This window comes from Haematobia irritans, chromosome 3 (genome assembly GCF_050003625.1).
Source record: "Haematobia irritans isolate KBUSLIRL chromosome 3, ASM5000362v1, whole genome shotgun sequence".
NCBI lineage: Eukaryota > Metazoa > Arthropoda > Insecta > Diptera > Muscidae > Haematobia > Haematobia irritans.
The window spans coordinates 48,944,976-48,961,982 of record NC_134399.1 but is presented as its reverse complement, the minus strand read 5'-3'; the positions used below and the strand labels follow the sequence as shown (position 1 = coordinate 48,961,982).

General features: G+C 37.0%; 2 protein-coding genes across 2 annotated transcripts; both read right to left on the bottom strand.

Annotated features, from left to right (window-relative positions):
• Positions 1-977: 977 nt before the first annotated feature.
• On the bottom strand, positions 978-2,462 carry LOC142230915 (uncharacterized). The gene has a single exon (XM_075301533.1). It carries the CDS (start codon positions 2,460-2,462, stop codon positions 978-980), a length of 1,485 nt encoding a protein of 494 aa, XP_075157648.1.
• A 7,540-nt stretch (positions 2,463-10,002) lies between these two features.
• On the bottom strand, positions 10,003-15,405 carry LOC142230914 (uncharacterized). The gene is made up of 5 exons (XM_075301532.1): positions 13,501-15,405; positions 12,224-13,312; positions 10,826-12,159; positions 10,266-10,572; positions 10,003-10,023 (listed from the first exon to the last, which is right to left on the bottom strand). The coding sequence occupies exons 1-5, from the start codon at positions 15,403-15,405 to the stop codon at positions 10,003-10,005; spliced, it is 4,656 nt and encodes a 1,551-aa protein (XP_075157647.1).
• Between the last annotated feature and the right edge of the window lie 1,602 nt (positions 15,406-17,007).

The window sequence follows — 17,007 nt, the reverse complement described above, 5'->3', positions numbered from 1 at the left end:
AAGATTTATCTGGAGGATCCGTAGGACCACTGAGATATTCAACAACCGTCACATCACCCGTATCAATCGAGTCATCAAGAATGTCCTCTTCAGAGATCTCGGTGACTCTCGCAATAACCATAGGTTCAACTTTGGCGAGTTTTGAGGCAGTAGAAACCTCCTCTCGCATACGGTGTCTATCCATGTCTGCATCTTTGGTATCTCTTTGCTTTGCTAGATGTGGCAAAGACTGAGTGTTCAATATAAACACTGCATGCCGTCTTGGTCCATCCACTTCATCCAAACGGCTAACCTTCCAATTACCTGTTGGAAGATGTGGTTTGCATTGTTTCAGTCTATTTAAAATAGATTCAGGGTCAGGAGGGTTTGCAGGTATCTACGCATGTGCTCTAGGTTTAGCCGGTATGTCTTTCTTCTCGACTAACTCTAGAGCAGCTCCTTCCCAAACTTCACCAATTAGTATCAGAGCAGCTTTAAAACATTCTATAGGCATCTAGTCCTCAAATGCGACTTAGCTTAAATGGTCCTTGATACCAACCAGCCTATATATATATATATATATATATATATATATATATATATATATATATATATATATATATATATATATATATATATATATATATATATATATATAGATATATATCGCCGACAACCAGGGGTTAATTCTGTCAGCCACCGCTTGTATATTTGATCTTTTATGAAGGAGAGTAGATCCGTGATGTCCATATTGTCGAAATTCTGCAGAAGGTTTGTAAGATTTCTGTGTTTCCTGAAAAACGCGTAGTTTTCACGTAGTTCAGTATGGAGCCTGCAATCAAAAATTTGATGCTGTTCGTCTTCAATTTTCAAGTAGTGCAAATGTTGGAATCTGTTAAACGCATTTTGAAAAAGAAGTTTTTACAATATGTGTGGCCTACTAGGAGTCGATTTATTATCTTGATGTCACATGGGTTGAGCCGGCTGCCCTTGTACCACTAAATTTTTGGAGGTTCGGGGAAAAGTTTTGCGAAATATTTGCCTTTGGTAGTAGATTTTATTTTGTAGTCTTCGCACCATTCCTTCCATAATTCACTTTGGATACGTTGCTGAGCATCTCTTATAGAGAAGGACGAGTGTATTTCACAACCAACTAGAGCAGCATGTTTTGCGAAGAAATCTGCACGTTCATTGGGCTCTATCCCAATGTGAGAAGGTGTCCATATGATCGATATATTTTGAATTTTTGAGTTGTTTATTTTGAGTTGAATATTGTTAATCATGTAGTTGTTGGCAGAGTTAGCAATGAGTAGTAAGCATGCATTTTTGCTGTCTGAGAAAATTGCCGCCTTGCTGAAACCATCTTCAATTATCAAATCTATCGTCTTATCAATTGCATGCAGTTCACCAGTATGAGATGAAACCTTGTCCCTAATGGTGAAGAGAAAGTTGTGATTAGAGGAAATGTTGCAGACAGCACAACCAGTTGTTTCCTCTTGGAATGAAGCATCTGTGGCCCAAATGGAGTATCCTTCGGATTGTAGCTCACTTACTTTTTGTAAAAAAACAGATTTAAAACAAAAGCTGTTTATACTGTGTTTGTCCCCTTGAAATAGGTTAATGTTGATTTCCAATTTAGGTGAGGCAGACACTAAGTCATTTATAACCAAATTGTCAAAAATATGTTTAAATTTGAGGTAGACCATCCCTAGGCTTGTTTTGCTCGTAGCTGACTCAGAAATGTTGTGATACATTATGCGGTTGTGAGTTTTGAGGCTAATTAATTCTTTCGCAGCCAAAAGGTGTGCCCTCTGTGAGGGTGGTAGTACACCGGCAAAGGCATAGACAACATGAATTGGTGTGTCACTAGTTAAACCTAGAGTTCTTCTTAGAATTTGATACTGGAAGCTGGTGATTTTCTTGATTTGATGTGAAGGCATATGAGCCATAGATGAGCGCGAGTATTCGATTGTTGAGAATATCACAGATTTTGCGATATTAATTGCAGTAGACGGATGAAAGCCAGATTTTAAGCATGTGAGCAGTTTTACAGCATTTAAGGAACATTGACATGAGGAGATTACATCATCATAGTGCTCTTTTAAGGAGAGACTGTTTTTAATGCTTCTGCCAAGAAATCTAATGGAGTTTACGGGTTTTATTAGCGTTCCGTTTAAAGATATTAAGGGAATTTTAGTAGGCCCTTTTGCAACGTACATTACGCCAGTCTTTTCGCTATTTATTTTGAGGTTTAGAGTATTGAGCATTGAGGCAAATTGGATAATTTTGATCTGAAGTAATTTTGTGGCAATATCGAATTCTTTGTCATGACATAATATGATAAAATCATCAGCAAATTGGAAAATATGTGTTTTATCGTCTGCGAAGCCGTGAAGAGCCAAAGTGTATAGATTGAAAAGTGTGGGGCTGAGGCAGCTACCTTGTGGAATGCCGTTTAGGATTTCGACACTTTCATTTCCCATAATTAGTGTTCGTTTGCACAGAAAATTTATTATCCATGTTGAGATTTGCATGGGGCAATTTAGATTAACAAGAATGTTGTGAAGTATTGTGATGTTTACACATTCATAGACACGACTGATATCTAAAGATATCAGAATGCATTTCTCACCTTTTGCTTTATAACAGGAGATTGTATTTAATAAGTCATTGAGGCATATAGCGGAGGACATGTTTTTCCTGTAAGCGAAACTCCTTGAGGTAGTATGTTGTTGACATCCAGGAAAGTTTGTAGCCTTTCCTTGATCATAAGGTTTATGATTTTTAAAAGCACAGAGATAAGGGCTATAGGTCTGAAGTTCTTGTAGTCTTCAAGATCTTTAACCCGTTTTGGAATAGGAATTATTTTGATTTTACGCCAGTCCTCAGAAATAATGCATGTAGACCACTTTTTGTTGATGGCTTCCAAAAATTTTGTTTTGGATTTTATTGATAAGTTGTGAAGCATCTCGTATGTGATTCCATCTATACCAGCAGCCGAGGGGGTTGTCTTACCTTTTAAAATGTGCAGAAGCTCCTCCAATGTGAAAGGGGCAGACGACTTCGAGAAGTTTACTGGCTGAATTTGCAGTGTGTTATTTGGAATTTGCTGTTTTAAGTAATTTAAGTAGTTTTTGTTTTTGAAGCGAAGGTGAAGTTTAGAGAGTTTTTACATCCACGGACAAAACGGAGAAATGAGTTCGCGTTTGGATTAGTGTATAGTTTGTCAATTTGTTTAACAAAGTTGCTTTTTTTAGCTGAGTTGACTGATTTATTGAAATTTTCGCTGGCTTCACGAAGAAGCATAGCGTTAATATTATTTTTATCACGATCAAATTTTCTTTGAGCAACTATTTTTTGGCGAAAAAACTTTTCTGTTTGTTTGTTCCACCATCTTTTTGGGATTCTACCCGGAGTTATTTTGCATCTTGCTGATTTTAATTCATTATTAAAGGCACTTTTGATATCACACATATTTGAGTTTAATTCAAGATTATTTATATTTTTTAAGAGGTTATTTTTTGCAAGAAAACTTTGTTTTATTTCTGTGGTACAATTTACTTTGATGTGGATCGGGTAATGGTGACTGCCGCCGATTGCGTTATTAACTACATTCCAACTTGTATTTAAGTTCAAATTCGCAAAACTGAGATCTAGTACTGACCCACGACAACTATCGGAAAATGATCTTTTAAATGTAATATTACCATCATTTAGGCAGCGGAAAGTAGAAGAGTCAAAAAATCTTCTGATCATTGTACCACGCACAGAATCACAGTGGTCGTCAAACGATTTTGACCGGGCATTAAAATCGCCACAAATAAAAACATTTGATTTTCCTTCCAAAAGGCACAACAATTTTTCTAATTCAATTTTTAATAAATTTGTTTTTACAGAGTGCGGAAAATACACTGAGACTAGAACAAAGTTTGGTGACATATTTGTGGTTTCACAAATTAAAATGTCGAGATCAGTTTTAAATTGATTTTTTTCATTTTTATACCTTTTTTGAAGACAATAGCGACTCCGCCGTAATTGTCGTGTCTTTTTTTGAAAATAAAGTCATAATTGCATATAGTTGAACGGGAGCTTCCATCTTCCACATTAAAAATTTCGCTTAAAAAACATATATCTATATTGCGTTTATTTAGAAAAAAATCAAGTGTCTGTTTATTTTTGTTTAGACTTTGAATATTATATTGTAGAAAGTTTATCATGATTTGAAGGAGTTTTGTTTTGGGAATTCTGATTCACTGATTCTGGAACTGACGGCATTGCTTTACGAAACTGCTCTAAAATATTTAACCCTTCCGGACAATTAATGTTATTGAGTATGGACGACATCTGTGAGGCGAAGAACGAAAATCATTTTTCAAACTCTGATGTAGTACGAAAATTAGGGTACAGAAATGCAGGTTTTGTTTGGTTTAGATTCAGAGGGCTGGCCGTTGGTAGGTCTCATTTTGGTGGTAGCTTCACAACTTTTCTGTATTTCACTTTTGTTATTCTTCTATTGATTTCTTCATTCATTGTTTTAGCTGGTTAATTTTGTTTGTTGTTTAAAGATGGAAATTGGTTTTGAAATTGCTCTTCATCGAGAATTTCATAATAATTGGTTGTAAGTTTGTAAACATTCTTGTTTTGACTTATTCGACAGGGCCATAATTGCTTTGATAGTTTTCTCAATTTTCCATTTTTCGCAAATTTGAGAATCATTTGCGTTGTGATCTGTGCAATTGCATAGAATACACTTTGACTCCTTGCAAACAGTTGGAAATTTTGTAGAGGACAAAGTTGAACATTTTTGTTCCTTGCAATCGTTTGGGCAGATAATATCTGCACCACAAAATAAACATCGTTTCTTTGATTTGCATCTGACAGCAATATGTCCAAGCCTCCCACAATTTTAACAGAGGCGAGTTGGCGGTACATATAATTCCACTTTGGCTTTTGTACAAAACATGTTAAATTCAGTGAGGGGGCTATCATACATAATCCCTACTTTTATTGTTTCGGAGGGTTTAGTGACACCTTCCTCATTTTTATAGGTGAAGGTTTAGGTTTAGGTTATGTGGCAGCCCGATGTATCAGGCTCACTTAGACTATTCAGTCCATTGTGATACCACAGTGGTGAACTTCTCTCTTATCACTGAGTGCTGCCCGATTCCATGTTAATCTCAATGACAAGGGACCTCCTTTTTATAGCCGAGTCCGAACGGCGTTACACATTGCAGTGAAACCACTTAGAGAAGCTTTGTAACCCTCAGAAATGTCACCAGCATTACTGAGGTGGGATAATCCACCGCTGAAAAACTTTTTGGTGTTCGGTCGTAGCAGGAATCGAACCCACGACCTTGTGTATGCAAGGCGGGCATGCTAACCATTGCACCACGGTGGCTCCCTTTTTATTGGTGAATCTGTACACTGAAACAGCAGCAAAAAGGTTTTTGAGATTGATTTTATTTATGATTCTTTCTCCTGAGTAGTTGATGGGAACATTTTTCATTATGTAGTATTTTTGCAGGAACCTATCCGGAATGTATGCTCTCATTCCAATATCATTTAACCTTGTGTTTTGGACAAGATCGTTTCCCGCTTTCGCATTGTTGAAAGACAGTCTGAAGGTGTTGACACCTATGTTTTTGGATTCAAAATTTCCTGGAATCTTTAAATTCTCTAGCTTTTCAAAAAGATGCAGTTCCGAGTTTTTAGTTCTCGTGCTTACGTGATTTTCTGTGTTTATTAAAACATAATACTGGCCTGGATGGATGTCAGGGTACAAGATTTGTTTTTCATCATAGGTGATGTGGTTATGAATCGTTTGATTTGGCGAAGAGGTACTGGCGCCTGAGCATTTTGTTTCATTGCTGATTATACTTGATCTATCAACACTTTTAAATTTTTTGCTTACAGGTTTTTCTGAGTTTACAGCCTTTTTTCGGGGGTCCGGTGGGTTATTTCCCCCCATTTCTGCAATGGCAGTTTTTGCACGTATGTCTCAGATATTGTTTTTTGCAAGCCTTCACAGATTATTTTAATTGAAGATAAATTATATTAGCTTCCGAAACAGTACCGTAATTGATGTTAAACGAATTGTTTTTGTTTGGTGGATCGCGAACAGAGCAACAAAAAAAGGAAGTGTTTTTTTATTTATTTCCAATTCGCGCGAGAGGTGTGTGTTGACGTTTGCAGTCGTAAAAATCAACTGTGATGATTCAGCGTTTAATAACAACGCGTGTAAAAATCAAACATACAAAAATATATTACAGGTATGGGGTAGCGTACCTTAACTCCTCCCCTGTAAAATCAATCGTCCGATTGTTAGAAAGTTGGGAGTTCATTTGAGCTACAAAATCTTTGAGAAGATGTTTCACTAGTAGAAGTTTTTGATTTGATTTCTTCGTTAACTACTTTTATAATATTAACGTCTGATTGAGATTTATTTTTGTACTTGTAAATAAATAAGCAAATTACAAAAATTAATAGGTTAAATAATCCGATATTAGTAGAAAGCATTACATTTCCTTTGGTAGACATTAAATTTATTTTATCAATATTATTAGCTTGTAGATTTTTCATAAATTCTAAAGATAACACTTCTTTGACTAGTGATTCACCCAGAAAAAAGTGTCTTCGAAACTAAAGGAAAAAATGTTCATCAATTTAGTTTAGCCATTTTATTTTCATTCAGTTAAATTTTTGTGTGAAATAATAAAATTTACTTGTTTCAGTAAAAAATCCTAATCTGAAAGCATTTAGGAATAGTTCATTAACTAGAACAAGGCATGGAATTTTACTAATACTGTTTTCTTCGATGGATATAAGAATTTTCTACTGAAGAAGAAAATTTTATTCACTGATAACAAAGCATTCGTTAAAATAAACAAAAACCGAACTAAAATCAAGTTTCCTCAAATTTGGTAAAATTTCATATAAAATGATAATTCTGACTTCCTTTATTATAGAATGCTTATCATACATACGAATAACACTTGGCATAGAAAAATATTTTAGTTCATTCGTACTAAGAAGTATTCAATCCTTTCAAAACTTAAGGAAACACACTTGTTAGAATATAGGAAAATTTCCTACATTTCTTTTATCTACCTGTAATCGATACCTGTCATCGATGTAATCGATATGTTTCCGCGTGGGTTGTTTTTTTTAGTTGGAATCGCGTTGTTATACGGAGAGATAGTTAAAAAATAATATAGTAAAATAATATAGAAAATAACAAATATAATATATAAAATATTTGTTATTTTAAATTAGTGAGGAAAATGTACGTTTTTTGAAAATTGGTTTATAAAAAAGAAAACACCAGCAGAATAACAACCCCTATCAGGTAATATTCAGTGACGCTAACATTTTGTGAAAAAATTGGTCTAGGATTTTTTGTTTATATTTGTAGGTATTGAAATTGTAAAATGTGGACAAAATTGCTAGGCAGCAACTTATTCAAAGTGAAAGGTACTAGAAGAAGAAAAAAATGTGTTTTAATATTTCAAGGACAATCGATGCTGTTGATTCTAAATAAATATATTAATAAAATATGTCTTTTATTAAAGAAAAAAATGCTTATATAAATACATAAAATTGTATTTAAAAACGAAGGTAAGCAGTTCTAATTTTGAAGCAAAAGGTTTACCACAAATATGTAAGATTTGTCCAAATGAATGAAAAAAGTTCAATAAAATCATTCCATATATGACTTCAATTCAGTTACATTTTTTCATTCTCTAGTATAGTGGTACATAAATATAGGAAAATGTTAACTAATGTATGGAATGCATTCTACCTAATTTCTACGAAAATCATATCGTTCAAAAAAATAAAAATGTCTTTGGCGCTATACGAAGTTCAACTTTCTTTACAATGAGTTCATTTTAACTTAAAGAAGGGGTCACTTTTTTCTGGGTGTTTATTGGAAGACATTTGTAAAAGAGGTGGAAGGGGTTTGAAATTTCTTTTGAAACGAATGTTTGATTGTCTATCTTTATTGATTCATTATGGAATTGTATTAAATATGTTCCCGATAGTTTATAACTTTTATCTTCGGATATTTCAATGACGCCGTCAAATTTATTCAAAAAAATAGTTCCCAGATATAATTCTTCTGTTTTAGGAACGTGTTCATTATTAATAAAAGTACAATTATGAGCTTTGTTTCTAAAAAGTGATGGTACACAAATATTTCCACTTATGTCTATGAGATTATCATTATTGCAAATACATAATTTATTGATTTCAGTACAATTATTTTTGATTTCAAATATTTTGTTCTCACATTTAATTACAATATTTGTATTAATTTTTATGATTGTATTATTTTGTTTAACAGGCTTAATTAGTATTTTCTCACAATTTGTGTGGTCTATTGATGGCAAGTTAATTGTATAGATTAGTGACAATGTGGATAGCTCAGGGAAACTCAGGTAATAGTGGATGATCAGCAAACCTTCAGGGAGATGAAATGGCAAAAGCACTCCAAAGCAAATTTGTCCACCAGTTGACAACAAAAAGCGGGGAAGGGATATAAAACCAATGGAAGAAAACAAACGAATTAGGGATTTCTTCAAGTATGGTACTTTATTTCATTGATGGACGGAGATCTTACCAGTATGATGGTAGAATTAGAAGAGACCACAAGTAACGCAAGTTAGTTAGCGGAAGCATGTACGAGCAATATGGCTACAAGTTTAGATAAATTCCGCGATAAAAATGTTAAAGTGATGTTAAACTTTTCTACAGTCGATAATCAGGGGATTTATCGAATAAATATGGGAATTGAAAATTGGGACTCTTAGATTTTGCGTATCTCACGCAAACATGCCGGGCCCCCTTGAAGAAGGGCTCTAATATCTCGTTTAACATACCAGATTATTCGTACATGCTTTATATAGAATAATTATGTAAAAGTAATTTATAAATATAGATAGGCATAACTTAGTTCTGATTTGTTATTTTTTTTTTTTAATTCAGTACATATGTTTTTTTTTTATATCATAAACAAATGGTTAGTATTATGAATGAAATATTATATACATGTTGGTATAATAAATGATGGGTGAGATGGTGATAGATAAAAGGGTGTTGTGTCATTAACTTTTTAATTGCATTCAAGTTCAGTTGGTGAAAGTGCCAAAAATTGTGATACCAAATGCTGTGTTCTGAGCCGCAGGCAGACCAGATCTCAAAAATATACCTTCCCGAACGACCCTCGAATAATAATCGACCCCTAATATGATGTCGATAGATGATGGTTTGTGAAAAGTCTTGTCTGCCAAAATCATGTTCTGAAAACTGTGCTTAATAGATTCCGGTAATGTTTCGCTAGGGGTTTTTATACTGATGCGATTGTTAACTCGAAGTGTAGTGCTTAAACTAAATCTAGAGTCTATGGAAGAGATAAGTGTAACCGGACAAATTACTTCATCGTCGAGTTCCAATGTCGTCAATCCATATTTATCAACAAAGTTCCTTGCTATTGAGCTTATTCTGGAGCCGGAATCTAAAAGGCAACGAGCATAGTGCTTAGTGTCATTTATCTCGATTCTTACTAGAGCCGTCGGTAATAGAGTAAAAGCGTTTTGTTTTAGAATTGCTGATAAAGACGTCGAGCTAGATGAAGTTGTTAACTTCGGAGTGTTAGAGTTAGAAGTCTTTCCTTCGCTTTGTTTTTGTTCAGAGCACAGAGGTTTTTGGGTGATTTTTGGAAAATCGACTCGCTTTGGTTTGCTATGCTCCGCTGGGAGTCGAAGTCTCGGATGTAAATGGAGAAGTGAGTGGTGTTTCTCTTTACAATATTTGCATCCAGTCTTCGTGAAACAAGTGGTTTGGGAATGATAGTGCGCCAGGCAATTAGAACAATATCCATATTTTCGAACGACTCGTTTACGTTCCGCTATGTTCATTCTCAAAAAACGATGACATTTCTTTAAAGAGTGGAAACGACGACAAACTCTACAGACAAAGTCTGATTGCCTTACGTTCCGATTGTCTGAAGCCTGGTGTGATGAGTTATTACAATGTGGAGGCATATTTCTAAAAAGAACAAACATGTTGTTTTGGTAAACATTTCGAATAGAACTAAGAACGCACAACTAAAAAAAAATCCTACTTCAATGACATATTAAAGAACGGCGGGTATAGTACGGGTGGTAAACATTTATTCAGTCAGTAGGAATCACAACGAGCTTTGTAATTGGTCTGTTTATATTCCCTTTTTGCGTTCGGATTTCAGCAACGCGGACCCTATTGTCATGTCCCGGGAACAAATTAATTACTCTTCCTAATCGCCAACTATTGGGTGGTAAATTGTCCTCCTTCACTACTACAAGCGCGCCGATACTGATATCCTCTTCTGGTCTTTTCCATTTATTACGTTTGTGCAGTTCCGTCAGATATTCATTTTTCCATCGGGTGCAAAAATGTTGATGGATTAATTTCATTTTTAGCCATCGATTCCGAAGTGAAGCTGGAGGGTCAGTAATGAGTGGGTCAATTGGAACGAGTAAAGGGGACCCCACCAAAAAATGTCCTGGAGTTAGAGCAGAGCAATCAGCTGGATCTGTGGACATAGGAGACAAAGGTCTGGAGTTAAGACAAGCTTCGATTTTGGAAAGTAGGGTCTGGAATTCTTCAAAATGTGTATTTGGACACCCCTGCAATCTTTCTGAAGTGGATCTTAAAACTTCGGACGCCAGCTTCCCATAATCCACCCATATGGGGAGCCCCAGGCGGAATAAAATGCCATGTTAAATTTTGAATAGCATAAGCGGATGATAGAGCAGCATGTGACGTTTGAATAAAGTCTTTGGCGATGGTTTTAGAGGCTCCGACAAACGTTGTCCCATTATCGGAATGGAGATGTAAAGGACAACCGCGTCTGGACACAAAACGGCTAAAAGCTGCTAGAAACGTTTGAGTGGACAAGTCTGAAGTTGCTTCAAGGTGGATAGCTTTCGTCGAAAAGCATACAAAGACGCACACGTAGCCCTTGGTGATAAGACAAGCTCTTCCAGTATAGTTCTTGATATCAAATGGTCCAGCGAAGTCTAGCCCAGTATGAGTGAATGGAAGAGATATGGTGCACCTTTCAGGAGGTAATGACGCCATAAGTTGAGACTTGGATTTCTTTTTATGGATTATACATACTTTGCACTTGCGGATTGTCGCTTTGATGAGATTTTGCATGCGAGGTATCCAATATGTAGATCGAGTAAGTCTCAAAACAAGTTGGTTCCCCCCATGTAAACTGATTTCATGAACAAATCTTATCACCAATCGAGCATATGGACAATTGTACGGGACAATTATGGGGAACTTCTCGCTATAAGATAAGCAGGAAGATTGTTCTAATCTCCCACAGACGCGAATCAAACCATCATTGTCTATAAAAGGATTTAGATTCAACAAGGAGCTGGACGAAGAGATCGGTTTTCCCGCCGATAGGGCCATATATTCATTCGTGTAATGAACCTTTTGATATATTACCACTAACCGATTTCGTGCATGAATAATTTCAGCAGCACTGATGACAAGAGTGCTGTATTGTAGATTGGATCGATGCTTGGGATGTGTTTTATTAAAGAATCTATATACATAGGATATAACTCGCATTGCCTTGGAGAATGATGAGAACCGTTCAAGTATGTCCTCGAAATCCTGGAAATAAGAGAAATGCACCTTAACTTCTTTCTTCTCTAACTCCTCGGAGAATGTGGAAACTACGGATATAGGCCAGTCGTCCTTTTCCTTTTGCAGCCAATGCGGTCCTTGCCACCAGAGTGGATTCTCCGCTAACTCCCTGGGTGAGACGCCGCGACTTGAGAGATCAGCTGGATTTTCTTCCGATACAACATGATGCCACATGGATACATCTGTAACCTGTATTATCTTGGCCACTCTATTGGCCACGAATGTCGTCCATAAACAGGGTGGTTTAGCCAACCAAGACAGCACAATTTTCGAGTCCGTCCAGCAAAATAGTTTGTATTTTGGTACTCCCAGTTGAGGGAGTAAGTTATCAATGATATCTGCCAATAAGACGGCACCGCATAGCTCTAGTCGTGGAACCGATATTGTTTTAACTGGAGCCACTTTTGTTTTTGAGGCTATTAGGTGCGTAAATATGCTTTCCCTTTTCTGAACCCGAACGTAAAGAACGGCAGCGTACGCCTTCTCGGAGGCGTCGCAGAAAGCGTGAAATTGGACGTAGTCATTTGGGCTATAATTAATCCACCTTGGAATTTTTATGTATTGGATATTCTTCCTTGAATAGTTTCCACATTTGCAGTGACTCATGGGATATTCCTTCATCCCACTTTGTCCCGTCTAGCCATATCCGTTGCATTATTATTTTTGCCCTAACGACAATAGGTGAAAGCCAACCGGCAGGATCAAAAATTTTCGATATCTGTGAGAGGACCTCGCGTTTAGTATAGGCATTTGAAGTCATAATGTTTGAAGGAACGAAGAAAAAAGAGTCGGAACGAGCGTTCCAGCGGATACCTAGTGTCTTCGCGGAACTAGTGCTGTCGAAATCTAAAAAATCCTCATACAACAGATGGTTAGGAGGAATTCCTGCCAGAATCTCCTTCGAATTCGAGGTCCACTTTTTCATCGTAAAACCTGCTGAACCTAAGGCATTTATAAGTTCCCTTAACGACTTTATGGCCAAAGGGATTGTATGAGCTCCAGCTTGAGCGTCATCGACATACATACAATCCGAGAGAATCTTGCTGGCTAAAGGGTATTCCGTTTGGACATCAGCGGCTAACTGAATCATCGTCCGGATCGCCAAATACGGGGCGCAATTGACTCCAAACGTTACTGTTTGAAGCTCATAATCCCGGAGAGGCTGCAGTTGGTTGGTCCTAAAGAGAATGCGTTGAAAACGTCTCTGTTCTGGATGTATAAGTATTTGGCGATACATTTTTTGTATATCGCCGTTAAAAACGTATCGGAAAAATCTCCACTTAAGGATCAAAACAGTCAAATCCCTCTGCAGAACTGGACCTACGTGTAGGACATCATTCAGACTATTACCATTCGATGTAATAGAAGAGGCATTAAATACCACACGAACTTTTGTGGACGTACTCTCGGGTTTTAGAACGGCATGGTGTGGCATATAGTAGTGGGGACCTTCGAATGATGAAGTAGAATACTTCAACGGACGCATGTGGTCTAAGGATATATATTCCAAAAGTACTCTATCATATTCCTCTTTAAGACCAATATCTTTAAGTAGACGGCCCTCATTTCGGAAAAATTGGGCCATAGAGTTCTTTCTAGATTGCCCGAGATAAAGCTGTTTAGGAAATTCTCCCTTAAACGGGAGAGAAACGACATATCTACCCTCGGAGTTCCTAACGGTAGTCCTTTTATATAGTTCCTCACAAAATATCTCAGAATCGGACAACGGTTTCCTCCTTGGGAGATCTTCCACCTCCCAAAATCGTGAAATTTGTCTATCTAGAGAAATTTCACAAAGATAAGACACCACTGTGGTATTACGTGTCGGACCGTTTGAGAGATGGGCCCAGTGAGGATCCAACCAAAAATGGTCTCCTGGGCCATTAAAGATCCTCCAATCTGACTCTTGAATCCTCCCAACATAATGGAAGGTAATATGTCACTCCCAATAAGAATATCTACTTTCGAGCTTTCGTAATATTTCGGGTCAGCAAGCCGAATATCTGGTAGATCGGGAAGACAATGTGTCTCCAATGATCGTGAGGGGAGATTAGCGGACAGATGAGGTACCACCAGTGCTGAAACTGGAACTCGTACATCACTGAAAGACGAACCTAGTGTAAAGCAACACTCTTTGCATACACTGGCGGTAATTGTAGAATTCAAACCCGACACCCGGGCGGAAGTTCGCCGAAAAGGCAGTTTTAATTGATTGAATATCCTTTCGGATATTAGAGTTCCCTCAGAACCCGAATCGATGAGAGCCCTAACTTCATAAGTGGCCCCTGGTAGGCAGACACTCACTATAGCCGTGCCCAATAATATACCCGAGCAACCAGTCGAGAAATATGTGTGCACGTTATTAACAGCTCCAGATGTAGATGGTTGCAAAGAGATTGAAGAAATTTGTGGGCTAATGTTAGAAGTAACAGCACCACCGGTGGACACTTGTTCAGAATGTGGAGACGCAAGTGAAGGAGCCGAAATTCTCGACGTGGTTTGCTCGCGGTGTAGTAATGTGTGATGTCTTCGACGACATTTGAAGCATGAACATTTACTTTTGCAGTTCTTTAACGAATGGGCTCCAGAAAAACAATTTAAGCACATCTTTCCAGATTTAATTGTGGAAATCCTTTCGTTGTAGTCCATGTTAAGAAACCGCGGGCAATTCTTAATGACGTGCGACTCGTTGTCGCAAATATGGCACTTCGGTTGATCGACATTCGTTCGAAAAATGCGAATGTTATTAGATGACTGTTTCTTTTGAGAGGATTTTACATCCTTGGACGTATGACCCTTTTGATCGTTCGATCCTTTTATATCAGTCACTGACTCTAGGGTTTGATATCGACTTGTAAGGAAGGTATCTAATTCTTTCCATTTAGGAATGGAGGCCTTATCTGTTATCGTCTGCTCCCACAGGGTTAATGTCAGGCTCGGAAGCCGGTTGGAGCATATATAAACAAAAATTGGGTCCCAACTTGCAATATCAATGTCGTATAAACTGAGGGCCGAGATACATGCACTTATGTCTCTTTGAAGAGTCTTAATGCCATTAGCGGATTCAGAAGTACAGGACGGTAAATTAAAAAGTGTCCTCAATTGACCATTAACTAAAACTCTTTTGTTTTCATAACGAGCGCACAGATTTTCCCAGGCGGAGAAGAAACCGTCATTGGTAAGAGGGCTTCTGGACACTATGTCATGGGCTTCGCCCCTGGTTTTGTTAACCAAGTGGAACAGGCGCTCTATAGGACTTAATTTCGAGTTATTTATGCAGACGGCGGTAAACATGTCTCGAAATGTAGGCCATGACATGTAATCGCCTTGAAATACCGCCAACTCGCAAGGAGGCAAGTTGAAGCTGTAACTTGGACCAGTCTCTGCGGTCTGAGCCTTAGGACGAATTTCCTGACCAAGCTCCTTGAGACTAGATATGCATTTTGTATATGCAATATACGCCCTCTTATACTTCTCCTTGATGTTACCAACATCCCCCTGGGACTCTTTCCCGCTAACAGAGGCATCGCCTGAGTCAGCTCCCTTTTTTTCTATACTTGAAAGACACTTTTCATACTCTGATGTTAATTTGTGCCAACGCGATTTTGCCTCCTCTCGATGAACCTCGAGATCATATATCGAAGATAGTGGCAGTTCCTTATTACTCAAGGCGGCCTCAAATTCGGCGAGTCTGTCCGCCGAGCGTATAAAATCTTTCAAGGACATGTTTATCAAATCGACGTTTGAGTGGGCGATACAGAAAAGTAAATACTCAACTCTCAGAATAATATAGTAATGCAAGATAACGTAAAATAATTCTTAAGATAACGTAAAATAACTCCAGATACTAAATTCGAATCACTACAACTCACGAGTTCTCCTTTGAAAAAGAGAGTAGACAAATCGGTTTAGAGGGACCTTAGCAAAAGCACAATTTCATGTAATTTATTCAGGTTTACCCAATATTTGTACCCTACAGTATCAAAAAAAAATGTATATATATATATATAAAGGCAAAAAACAATATTAATATGTATTTATATGGTAAAATATATTAGGAAGACCAATAAAAAGATATAAAGGAATCAATAAAAATCTATAAGATATTCTTCCGCCGTATTTACATTCGTGTTCACAGCTGATATATCAGAAGTCACTGACCACAACTCAAAATATAGATCAATGGAAGAACTAAAATCATAATGTAGGCCAATGGAAGAGTTGTTTACTTTTTGCACCACAAAATGTAGGCCAATGGAATAGCTGCAGGCAATATGTAGGCCAATGGAATAATTCCAACCAGAATGTAGAGCAATGGAACTCCCACTCACATGGATGGTTATGGAAAAAAAGAATGCGATCAAAACAAAACCAATAATGGAATGTACTCAACTCAAACCAATTTTGTAAATATGGTAGTGAGAAAGAATAACACTATCACGAATATAACTGCCTCTTTTCCTCTCGTGGCAGTATGATAGCTTGAGAAGAATTAACACAAAATAGAAAAATATAATTATCCATGTATATATTTTCTCCCTGGACTGGGTTTAAAAGGTGGTGGCGATTATTGTTATACTACTTCGGATGAATGTTATATCATTAATAGCGGACAACCAAATGAAGTACAGTAAAAACGTGGTCGCGTCCAATGGCTTCATGAATAAAATATAATGATGTAACACAAATTAAAACTTACTTTTTCCTTTTGAAGTATCCAAATATTTAAGGTAATCCATTGGCAAAATTATCGTAAATTGATTGCTGTAGCGTGTCATATATCCAAAAAATGGCTATTCAATTCACACACCGAAATTTTTCAGCACGTCACTTAATAATTTCCGTTTATTTTTTTAATGGGTCATAATAAGTAATGGGTCATATTACAGTCTCAGTCCACTTTTTTCTTTGTCCACAATTTCTACAACACACTGGTCGATACGATTTTAATTTCCTAATTATTATATTTATCAGAAATTTCACACGTGATAAATAACCTCCGCTCTTGTACTATATCACTGGCACATGAAAGAACTACTGAATGCAATAATAAAGTATAATGCAAAACACACCTGTTATGTTGTGATGCCGACAATAAGTGTCTCTCAGAGAGTCTGCTAGAATCCGGTTCGAGTGGGATCAATGACACTAAGCACTATGCTCGTTGCCTTTTAGATTCCGGCTCCAGAATAAGCTCAATAGCAAGGAACTTTGTTGATAAATATGGATTGACGACATTGGAACTCGACGATGAAGTAATTTGTCCGGTTACACTTATATCTTCCATAGACTCTAGATTTAGTTTAAGCACTACACTTCGAGTTAACA

Bases quoted from the DNA above. Each gene is read 5' to 3' on its own strand.
- LOC142230915 (XM_075301533.1), bottom strand. From the start codon at position 2,462: ATGGGAAATGAAAGTGTCGAAATCCTAAACGGCATTCCACAAGGTAGC.
- LOC142230914 (XM_075301532.1), bottom strand. From the start codon at position 15,405: ATGTCCTTGAAAGATTTTATACGCTCGGCGGACAGACTCGCCGAATTT. The intron at 13,313-13,500 runs GTAATACCACAG...CTCCCGTTTAAG, and splicing joins TCTCTCAAACGGTCCGACAC to GGAGAATTTCCTAAACAGCT. The intron at 10,573-10,825 runs GTTTGTCGGAGC...TCTTAACTCCAG, and splicing joins CATTCCGATAATGGGACAAC to ACCTTTGTCTCCTATGTCCA.